The 12,102-nt window shown below is 38.7% G+C and overlaps 1 protein-coding gene across 1 annotated transcript in view; it reads left to right on the forward strand.

Annotated features, from left to right (window-relative positions):
- Positions 1 to 1,607: 1,607 nt before the first annotated feature.
- Positions 1,608 to 12,102, forward strand: part of TSPAN8 (tetraspanin 8) — a 16,550-nt gene continuing 6,055 nt past the window's right edge. Inside the window, exons 1-5 of the mRNA XM_017832802.1 lie at positions 1,608 to 1,791; positions 7,371 to 7,433; positions 9,003 to 9,131; positions 9,761 to 9,835; positions 9,920 to 10,027. Of these exons, the coding sequence (XP_017688291.1) occupies positions 1,732 to 1,791; positions 7,371 to 7,433; positions 9,003 to 9,131; positions 9,761 to 9,835; positions 9,920 to 10,027 (435 nt within the window). The 5' untranslated portion in view covers positions 1,608 to 1,731. The remainder of the gene's footprint in view (positions 1,792 to 7,370; positions 7,434 to 9,002; positions 9,132 to 9,760; positions 9,836 to 9,919; positions 10,028 to 12,102) is intronic.

Below are 12,102 nucleotides of genomic sequence, written 5' to 3' on the forward strand. Positions count from 1 at the left end.
TTAGTTTGCATGGTCTGATTGCAGACTTATCTTTTCAAATCCTATGTCATCTGTGATTCCCTTACTACCCTTTATGGTCCTTTTCATACAATTTTATATGGCCCTTTAAACTTTTCTCATGATTCATCTGTGGCTGTGGCATCCCTCCATAAAGCCAGCCACATTTCTCAACTTACTTATTTATTGAGTGTGTTAGATCTAAACCATACCACACAGATTTTTCTTCCAATCCTTATAAAATCTTTATTTCATGAGCGCAATTATATTTAGGAACATTCTCAGATTTAGGGTGAATATTGCAAAATAAGCCATTCAGACAGCCGATATCTAGAGTTATAATGAAGTATTATTCCAGAAAGGAGCTCAGAAAGTCAAAGGCAGATATAAAGCCACTCCTGAAAATGGGAATGGTTGTGTCTGTTAAAATATAATTAGTGAAAGGGAAGAGAGATATTACATCACACCTTCATTTAAAAGCTATTTTAGAGAGCAGCTAGAGGAAGTTGTTTTAAATGTGGAGTAGATGGATTTTTTGTGGATCCTACACAAGCCAGATTCTAAGTTACATCTTTTTGTCACCATCTACAGGTGTGTTATACACTAACACTTTCTATTTTTTTCAAATTCAGACAGCAGATTTGAGGAATGGGGACTGACACTGAAGATTGAAAAATGGGTTTGAGCTAAGAGGGCTTCATAAATCAGTTCAGACCAGTGTGTCCTTAATCTCTTACATTGTGTTCACCTCCAAAATAAAGCTTCTTTTTTATGACAAACTCAGAGAAAACTGTGTCTGACCTTCATTCCTACAAGGATTGCTGTATGGGGCTTCTTCAGAAAATTGTCTGATAGAAAAAACAGAGCAATGATACCTTTATTTTTCCCTCAAGATTCCTAGTTGGAGGGACACAGAAGAAAATAGACAAGATATAAATCAAAACTAATGAAATAAGCTTATTGCCTTGACTTCTGGAATGAATTTAGCTCCTGTTGCTGAGAGGTATCCTGCATCTGATGCCAGAACTGGGATTGATGCACTTGGGTTCACAACACTTCTGAAAACCTACACAGCAGGATGCTTTGTGCACCACAGCGCTCAGGTTCCTGGGATCCTGACTTGGTAAGGAAGAGAAAAAGGATCTGAAGTAGATACTCAGAGGGAGAAAATGTTGGCAGATTCCTTACCCCTCCTCTGCCAGTATAAAGCAGACCCATCCCTTTATGCCGGTTGAACATTTGAAGTGGCAGTTGTGAACATGACTGAACAAATGCTGGCAACGATCCCCAGGCAGTGAAAGAGTAAACCCTGCAATGTAAAGCATTAAGAAGTTCAATAATTTCCACCTCTTAAAAGCAGGTCTGTAAAATGCTTTTATGCTCACTTCTCTTTCTCCTTAAACTATGACTTTTGCTGCATTATTTACTTTTGAGGTGTAGGACAAGTAGTGGGATTACGAAGAAGTACAAATCACCATGACACATACGGGTCTGGAGACTCAGTGATAACATCTGGTAGTGCTTCCCCAATGCTCTGGTTAATATTTACCCATGGCAAAGGAACTATTTAATTGCCGATAACTTGGTCATAATTTTTGCTTTCAGTAGCAGAGCATGGTGTATTTGACATGGTTTGAGAGGTTTTCTGAAGACACAAACCCAACTTCTATATCAAGGTCAAACTCTTAGGAAACCTTCTTCTGCAGTGCTCGTTTTTGTCTCAGCTTGTTGAAAATGGCGGGTGTAAGCAGCTGCATGAAGTATTCCATGTTCATCTTCAACTTTTTATTTTGGGTAAGTTGATGTTTAAACTGTTATTAGTGATGTATGAAATGTGTTCACCATTATTTGAATGCTGTAGTTATAGGAATTGTAAAGAAAATAGAACATAAGTGGAACCAGAGTATGATTCTAAATCAGAGAGGGGAGAATGGAGAATAAGTTTTGCCTTTCCCTTTGTCTTTTTCCTTCTAAATACCTTTCCTTACACATTCAAAAGCAGACAAGCCACAAGTCTGTCTCCCTGTTCATATTGTGCCCCTCATGTCAATAGACATTACTCTTCTCAGAAGATAACAGACTTTCCACTTAGAGTTCTCTTTCTTTTATTGTCTGCTTCTTGCATCCAAATGGTATGATCTTGAAAATGTAGTTGCAACAGAAGATGTGGAAAATTCACTTGATTTTTTTAGCCTCCTAATTGATAAATGGTTTTCATATCTTTCTTTGTGGTTCTTTGCTTTACATTCAGTACATAATTCGTTTCTGGTGGTGGACAGTAAATGTTTGTAAGATGGTATGAGCTGGCAATATTAACAAATAGCTGTATCAAGGCTGATACAGCACAGGGCAGCAGGCAGATTTCTAGTGTTATTTGAACCATATTTGTGTATGTATGACATCTCAGCTGGTTTGCAAGAATTTCAAGTCCTGGAAGCTCTGGAAGGGTTCGAATTAAAGAACATTTCTCTCATGGTTCAACCTCACTCAGATTTTCTGACAGAGATTTGTCAGGTTCACCAGAGGTTCACTGAAACCATGGTCTCAAGTTGTGCCAGGGGAGGTTTAGGTTAGATATTAGAAAGAATTTCTTTGCAGAGAGGGTGGTCAGACATTGGAATGGGCTGCCCAGGGAAGTGGTGGATTCTCCGTCCCTGGAGATTTTTAAAAAGAGACTGGATGTGGCACTTAGTGCTATGGTCTAGCAACCGCACCGGTAGTGGATCGAGGGTTGGACTTGATCTCGAAGGTCCTTTCCAACCCAGCTGATTCTATGATTCTATGAAACCAGAAGTAGAACTACTAGCCACATTATGGGCTTCGCCTCAAGAGATTTTATACAAGTTGAAAGGTGATACCATTCAAAAGGGACCACAAAGAGTAGCCCTGGAAAATTTGTGGCTAGCCAAAATTAGAAGAATTAACAAAATTCTTTTATAGTTTGTGGACCTTACAAAGAAATTCCTGACAGGGCAGCAATGGTTTGGACTGTCTCCCCCATTTTCTCCCTCCACCTCTATAAAGGCAGATTGAAGATATCTGACATTTGTGTTGAAGTTTTTCTGCAACAGTACTTACAAAAATCCGTACATTTCTAAATTGGAATTCCTGCCCCTCAGGAAGTTTTTCCTGTTGTTGTGGTTTGACCCTAGCCAGCAACCAAGTACCACACAGCCACTCACTTACTCTCTGACCAATGGGAATGGGGAGAGAATCAGAAGAGTAAAAGATAGAAAACTCGTGAATTAAGACAGTTTAGTAGGGAAAGCAGAAGCCGTGCACGCAAGCAAAGAAAAAAATAAGGAATTAATTCACTGCTTCCCATGGGCAAGCAGGTGTTCAGCCACCTCCAGGAGAGCAGGGCCCCATCACATGTGACGGCTACTTGGGAAGACAAACACCATCACTCCAAGCATCCCCCCTTTCTCCTTCTTCCCCCCATTTTATATGCTCAGCATGATGTCATATGGTACGGAATATCCCTTTGGTCAGATGGGGTCACCTGTCCTGACCGTGTCTCACATCTCCATGTTATCAACCCTGTGTTCAGCACAAATCCAAAACACAGCCCAATATTAGCCATTGTGAAGAAAATTAACTTTACCCCACCCAAACTCAGCATACCTGTTCACATTCATCTGTATTTACTGTAAGCTAAAACAAGGGCAAATGTCTCAGACTAGCATTAGAAAAGTTCCGAACTACTTCTGAAATGAACATTTGAATAATGCCCCATGCCTCCAGCATTGGTTTCCTAGGGAAAAAAAGAAGGGGGCACGATCCTGGGGAGTCTTAAAAGTAGCATGTGTGAAACAAACTTCCTATCTTTATGCCAAAGTTGGAAAATCCACACTGTATTCTGAGGAAGAATATGCTGAGAGCATTTGCTGTGTATGTGACTGCCTGGATGGAACAGACAAGGACAGGAATGCAGCTGTAGTTAATTATTTTAAGGGAAGGTGTTTAGCACTATCGAGATAAGGAAGAACGGAAGAGAGGAGGACAGGCATGCAGCCATATTTAGATTTTTTAAAGGATGGTGTTTAGCACTATCAAGATTGGAAAGAACAGATGTGGTGCAAACAGGAAAATGGGCTTAAGGAGTACAATGGTTCACATTCCTGTCTCTAATTCCTGGAAATCATTAAATTGCTGTAGCAAGGTAGAGGGAACAGTGATTACTCTACATCCACTGGTGTCACAGCTGCTCTCTCTACTGCACAAAGCAGTTGACAAGTGGAAAATTATAGATAGTGGGAAATGAGGTTACTTTAACCTTAACTAGATAAAAATGACAGTTGCATATTTACCTGGTGTCCTTCCAGTTTACACCCTTTGCAATCTCTCTGGGAGTGTCCCCTCTTAGAAGGCTCAGGAACGGGCTTCCTAGCCTTCTGATGCCTTTTTCTAAGCAGCTCTTACAGCATCACACTAAGTGTGTAAGTCCTGGAACAGTCCAAAATAGCTCTGCAAAGTGGCTATGGCTTCACTACATGACATGTGTCCCCTGGGAACCTACAGCCCCATGAGCCCATGCTGGGCTCTAGCATATCAATAGAGTTTTGCATCTTCCCAGTTTGATGAAACATAGCTGACCATGGGTTTTTTAAGATCTGTACTTCGGAGGTGAGTGCCTATATGGAGTTTCTAATAGTCCTTAAATTAATCCTTGTCACTTTTGTGCATTAAACCTCACACATATGTCAGATGTTTCCTATTTTGCTTCTTCAGAGTTTGCAGGATATCCAGTCTCACCTGCTGCCTCTACTGTGTCAGCTTCTGCTATGCCACATCACAAAAAATTGTAGAATTACCTTGGTTTTTTCACTAAATATTGATATGTAATGCCAATTTGAGGCAACATGATTTTTAACAGAGTTACTTTGATCAGTTGTTTGTACTGGACTTGCAGTTCCACCTACAAAGTGGCCCCTTTCCCTAACCTTACATCTGAACATCTCGATTCCTGGAAGTAGAAGCTTAGTAGAAGCTTAGCAGGTATGTTGAGCCATAGATTGCATTCTCTGTAAAACCTTCCTAGTACTGTTAATTTCAGGTATCTCAAGGAAGTGTTCCAGTCAAATGTTTTCCTGAACAGAAGCAACCTTGTAGAAAGCTTCTCCTGATACCCTTGAACTGCCTGAAAAGTGTGTGCCAATGGAGGGAATTCCCTATAGGTTTGGTATTTTTGTGTTTGAGAAGTGCAGAGTCTTGATATACTGGTGATCCAGAATCACAGCAGGCTCATCTGAGGTGATATTAATTTAACTAGGCTGTATTTCTTTGTCAGGCCAAGACTGAAGGGCTTGAGAAGAGAAGGATCAATCAAATTTGATAGACAGCAGTCTTGTTCCTGTTCAGTTCATGAGACTGAGATAAGATCACTGATTCTTTATGAGTTGAGGCGAAACTACAATAGCCATCTAGTTTTGGGAAAATGGGTGAGGACCTTTGCAAAGACACTAATTTTATTCCGTCGGAAAATACTGGTTTCATTAAAAATGAAATTTCTTGATATGAAAGTTTCTTTAGTTAAAACTTTATTTTAAGAAAACTTAAAAATTAAGATAGATATTCCAGCAAACTTGAAATGTTCAACTTGGACTCTTTGGGAACAGACCATTTTTATTTGTAATTTTAAAACTTTTCTCCGCATATTCTTATACACTTTGTATATTATGAAAATAAACAGAAACAAAACGTTAAGATTTTACTGGAATGGAACATTTTTTATCAGACTAAACCATCTCTATTTATAAAATTAAAATATATACACTGCTTACTAAAATTTTGATTTATAAGTGATGTTTCTTCTTTTGCGTGGAGGAAATAGATACTGTAGTATTCCCATCTGACTGGTAAGTTCCTAAGTACATTTAGCTATATTTACTTCTACTACTGTGCTGTATTTTTATGGGAGCTCCTACGTAACAAGAAAGGCGGTGTGCCAAATTCTGTTCGGATTTGTAGCAAAAGATGCATCAGTGGAAATTTTCACATTTAGCGAGCCCATGTTGTCTGACGGATAGCCACATAGTGCTGCTGAACAAGACCCAAAAGTAGAGTCATATGATACAATCAGTTTCTAGGCAGATTCAGTGGGATTCACAAGGTTTCATTGAGAGCTCTAGTTAAATTTGATAATGTTTTATAGCTGTCATTGATTGTACAGCTTTCCTTTTTGTGTTTAAAAGGTACTTACAGGAGCTTTACTTAGAGTAGGAAAATATGTGGTACTCATGTCTAACTGCTGGCTCTGTTCCATATTAAATAATCTGCTAAAGTCATTATAGTCTTTGATGCTGAATATTATATGAAAACTTTTGAGGGGAAAATATTTTTAAAGAAAAATGATCTAAAAGACATAAAAATAATTATTTTAATTCTAAAAGGTTAAGAATAGTCCCAGCCTTCATGGGAAACTCATAACAACATTTCAGGGCAATTTATGACTTCAGTATTAATGGTATACAGGAAGATAATTCTAAATATGACTAGTCTCTGATCCTCAGTGATCTCTCTTTCCTACCAATCGTCTCAGTAGGCACAATTCTTACTCCTCATTAGCCTCTTAAAAACCTGTCTCCAACGTCTAATAAAGAGAAATTCTGTGTTAGAATCATGATGAACAAGGTTAGGAATAGGGTGACTGTTGTACAGTGGAGTAGTACCTCAACAAATAATGAAACAGGAGCTCAATTAGTGATGAGGTAATGTATCTGGACCTGGGATTCATCTTCCCTGACTTCAACATCTTTAAGCAAGTCATTCTGGTCTAACATTCACATGTACATGACCAAGTATGGTTGTTTTCTGTAAAAATGTAATGGAAATAATTACTACTGGCATTTTATGAGGACTATTCTAAGGACTGGAGATGGCCAGATACTGCTGCATTGGAAACTGCAGAAAAACTTTACTTAGAACTTTTCCTGGTAGTTTTACCATAGAGAATATGTCTCTAGATATGTGTCCTGAATAAATCTAGAAATATCATTTATGCAAACATCCCTTGTCAAATCTCACATTTCCATTATACAAGAAATGTTGTTTACAGACATGTTATATACATACAATAGCAATTTATATTCCTCTCGGATCTGACAGAATTTCTGTGTGCTTCCCAACCACGTGTATAAATCACCAAGGAAATGTTTAGTCCTCTGAGGTAGAAACGTCAGGGATTTGGTGCATACCGGAAGATCCAAATTTTCCTGCATATGAATCAATATTCTATGCTCCAGCAATTCATGTTTCTTTCACTTCGCCAAACAAATGATTTCAGAAGTTTGGACAGCATCTGGTGCAATTTGGATATTGAACGTTAGTAAAAATTGTTGACTTTTCTAACTTGTCTTTGTTTTCTCCTGCAGTTGTGTGGTTCCATTATTTTGGGAGTCTCCATATGGATACGTGTTAGTAAAGATGTTCAGCAGGTAAATGCATGCAGTCATACCAGGACCATGTAAAATGTGGAAGCTACTACATACATTTCAATTTACCATCTTCATTTCCAAAAATTTTCTATGTTTTTGTTGAGGTGGTTTGTGTGGGTAAAGATTAATGTATTTTATGATGTTAAGATTAAACAACATGGTGCAGGCAGTCAGATAAAATGATTGATGCAAGCAGAGATATGTAACTACAAGAAGTGTCTGCTAGTGTTATTAATGTAGTTTCATGCAGATGCACACAGATTTCTCATGACTGGCAGAGGACAGATCAAGAGAACTTGGTTCATGATGACATTGTGTCACTGGGTAAATTAAGTCATGGTGGAGAGCTCTGCCATTCTGTCCTGTGGAGGAGGAAGAATAACAACTTTCACTCCTCAATCAGTATTTTGCTAGAAGCTAAAATTGCCATACTTGCTAGTTGACAGTCTCTAGAATGATGGCTCAGATGGTACAATGGAGCTTGGAAAACCACAACCACTATTATCGTTTCTTATTTTTTGAGAGATTTCCTATTCAGAAAAACATACTTAAATGTGTGACAAACTACTTTCCTGAAGTGCCACTTAGTATTCCCCAAAAATCTGTGAATTAAAAGTAGGGACCAAAATTGAAAGAATTTTCTCACATTTTTGCTTCCAGGCAGGCAAAGTTCCCATTCAAAACCAATGTATATTTCTCCTGAGTAATAATTGAGCAGAGCATAAGGATTTGGCTGTAGATGAATAGAGCTTTCTAAGAATAAATAACTTGGAAGGGGAAAGAACAACACATTCCTCAAATTATACTTGTCGATATACCTTTGCAATTATCAGAAGACAAATGTGACAATTTCCAGACATTTTTGCTAATCTTGGCACCAGTCACACTGGAAAACATTCTTTGAATGTTTTCCTCTGTTTTGGCCTTTGGCCTTAGTCAGTCCTGTGGGAACTGAATAATTTGATATTTTTTAATATTGAGGTATATGAATTGTTTAGTGAACATCCCACACATCAAAATAGAGTCCTCATCTCTGAGGGTAGTATTAGAGATCATACCTGAGAAAAAAAAAAAGGAAAAAAAAAGCTCCTTTGGAAAATACATCTATTTCTGTAATATATCCAGCATTGCTCTGAGAAGTGTTCTCTCAGGAACAGCCACAGACTATGTTCCTGGCCTTCTAATGACAAACAGAGGTTTCGTTTCTTTAACATTTGGTTAATATAGGAGAAGTTTTGAGATAATCAAGTTTGCTACTTCCACTAAAAAGCAAAGATTCATCAACTGAAAGCCAACTGAAAACCACTTTAAAGAAAAGACATTTTTATTTACTCGGTAAGTTGACTTTCATCTTGTGTAGAAACAAAGATTGTGAATAGCCAGGTTCTACTGAGCTCCCCACTAAAACATTTAAGAAGGTAGCATTAGACCTTTGTTTATTTATGAATTTCTCTGTGGTTGCCAGACTGTTCACTTATCAATTATGAAGTGATTATCTTGTTTTGGGGGATATAGATATTTTTAGGAGGACCTTCTCGTAGTTGAAGGACTTTTTTCCTCTCATTTCAGGAGCTGGAGATAAACAGCAGCGCGTTTGCAGCGGTTGATCTGCTGATTGCCGTGGGCTCCATCATTATGATCCTTGGGTTTCTGGGGTGCTGTGGTGCTGTAAGGGAGAGCCGGTGCATGCTGCTTTTGGTAGGAAAGAAAAATATTTGTCTACCTTTAACAGGCCACAGCTACATTTGATGGATAAAGTCCTTGAGAGTAGTATCAAATGAGGATGGGAGCCTTTTAGTTTAACCAAAAGCACTTTTATGATCATATGTTATCATTGCTTACCTTAAGCTTGAGTCTCTTCTGAATTCTAGTGTGGTAAAAATGATGGGTGGTCTCATCAACAAGACGAGAGGGTCCAGAGAGACTTGAGCTTTTTTTCCATCCAGCCATCACCAAAGTTCCCTCCATTAATCCTCCCCCACTACCTATCCCATTTAATTTCATAAATTCCCAGTTGCTTCCTTTGCTGGTCCACCTAGAATGTCCTCCGTGTCCTCCTGCCCAACAACTTTCATATACACATTGCCCATCTTGGCACCGCTCTGGTGTGCACCTTGTTATGATCATCAGCTGCGCACACTCTGTCTCGAGCACCTAATTTTTTTTATCACCAAAGAAGAAATAACTGGAGCAGCTCTGACTGGAATTGCATTCTACCTACATGGTTTTTCAAGCACATGAAAGATTAATGGTAATTTAGAAGAAATTATGTAATCTTGGTTGAAAGTACTATAGTTTCCTCCCCTTTTTGTTTTTTTTTTTTCTAGTTTTTTATTGGACTGCTTCTTATCCTGATTCTTCAGGTCACAGGAGGTATTTTAGGAGCAGTGTACAGATCTCGGGTACAGTATTATTCTATATTTTCATTGATGTCTTCACAGAGTTTTATTTGTACCCCAAAAATAATAATATATTTTAACCTACAGGTTGAGGCATCCGTTAACCTGACTCTAATGGCTAGTGTGGATGCACTGCAAAGCTCCTCACAAGATTCTAAAGTGTTTCAGGAGAAGTTCCAAAAAATCGAGAGAAAGGTAATTAAAAAGCAATAAAGGGCAGGGGTTGTTGCTGTCCGTTCCATCTCTGCTTCATTTTATGACTACTCTGCTGTAGATTTGAATTGCATTTCCTGGAAATGGGGAAAGGTCTGACTTAAAGGCAAGTTAAAACACTACGGAAGATGCTTCTGTTCTCTTGATATGACATGGTCTTTCTGTAATGATTTCTTTGTACAATAGTGTTTATAAGAGCAATGAAGTAAGGACACACAACATGCGAGTGAGACTGACAGTTAGCTAAAATCTTTCATGAGAAGGCTGCCTGCTCCTTCGTTATAGCTTTCCCTTCTGAAGGAATATTGATCTTTCACCATGTCCCAAATAAGAACTATCCAGTACTCTTGAGGAAAGACTACTCCAGGGATGAGGAAAACTTCAGGAGTGTAGTTAATTTTGGAATATCCTATTGTCATTAAATGACACACCTTACTGTCTGAGAAGGGGGAAGAAAATATGATGAGAGGTTTGTTTTTATTGTACTTATACTCTTCCTGGCTTCCCCCAGCTGCAAGACTCCAGCAGATGGACACTCAGTGCTAGCTTGTTCCTAGGCATCACACAGAGAATACCCTCAAATCTCACTAATATCACCGACAATGTAAACCCTTTCCCCTTCCACCAGTACAAGGATCTGTACTGCCACGGTCCGAGGGGGGATGGGGCCGTGACACAGCACAGATGGTTTCGGGAGACAAGGTAGGGTGCAAGTAGAATGCTTTATTGAGGCGTGCACAGGATTTTTTATCTGGGGAAAGGGCCAGAACATGGGGTGGAGCATGAGACAGACAAACAGAGGAACAAATCGGGATAGGGGCACAGGCAAAAGGGGGAGGAACGTGGAAGGGGCGAATAGTAGCTGTCTCCTCTCTGCAGCTTCTTCAGCCATTCAGAGAAAGGAGCGGGGAAGCAGGGAGCAGGCAAACTCGTGGCAAGACCAGGCAAGTCCAGGCTGTGCACTGTGTAATATGACTACAATGAAACCACATAATAACAGTAAAGTCCATATAATAAAGTCCTGTCAATTGCTGTATGTCTTTCTCCATGCCTGGAATCTCTCCCATCCTGAATCTTGCTCCTTCACACTGTACATTGACAGAATGCTTGCTGTTTGATTTATTTTTTAGTTCCTAATGGGTGATGACTTTGATGAATAGCCTTACAGTTAATTCCTATGTTTTTAAATACTGCTGCACGAAAGAAAAAGAAGAAAGAAACAATATTTAGGTGTCTTATGTTACTTCTACTTCTTCTTCCTCATTCCACCCACAGTTTTGTCCTCTGCTGACACAGCTTGTTTCTTCTGATATAATAGGGAACTCCCTGGAGAGATGATTGAAGGGTGAGCAAAATAAAAAATCCCATAACGACTGTATTAATTTTTAAATAGACCAGGACTGGTTTATTGTGTCCCACAGCCTTTGCTTTTATACAAAATTATGTGAACATTTCCAGCTGCTTTTTAAAAAAGGGAGGACCTCAAACCCAGGTCTACACCCCCGAGCTTTAGTGGCTTGAATAAAGTGGAACATGAAACTGCACCTGGTTTAGGTTTCACAAACCCCAAATGGAGCCCTGGTCTCCTCAGATCATTTCTAATTTAAAGGGATAACGATCGTTCGAAGATCACTATTGTTTTTCTAGATTTTAGAGTTTTATGTGTCTGAATTTTACATTTCCAGCCTGGTTTTCAAGATGTGAAATGTGGATGTTACTGGAGCTGTTACTTACGTTCTGCAAGTATAAACTACAAAAAGAAGACTTGATTCTCAAAAAATAGTATACCCAGTGTTGTTCTGTGTTCCAATTCCATTCTAGCATTGACAATTACTGGCTTTATAGTATGTTAATGTTTTTTGAGCACTTTATCATGAAAACCAGGTCTTTTCCCCCTATTTCTTTCTTTTCTTTTCTTTTCTTTTCTTTTCTTTTCTTTTCTTTTCTTTTCTTTTCTTTTCTTTTCTTTTCTTTTCTTTCCTTTCCTTTCCTTTCCTTTCCTTTCCTTTCCTTTCCTTTCCTTTCCTTTCCTTTCCTTTCCTTTCCTTTCCTTTCCT

Source organism: Lepidothrix coronata, unplaced genomic scaffold (assembly GCF_001604755.1).
Source record: "Lepidothrix coronata isolate B3197 unplaced genomic scaffold, Lepidothrix_coronata-1.0 Scaffold206, whole genome shotgun sequence".
Lineage (NCBI taxonomy): Eukaryota > Metazoa > Chordata > Aves > Passeriformes > Pipridae > Lepidothrix > Lepidothrix coronata.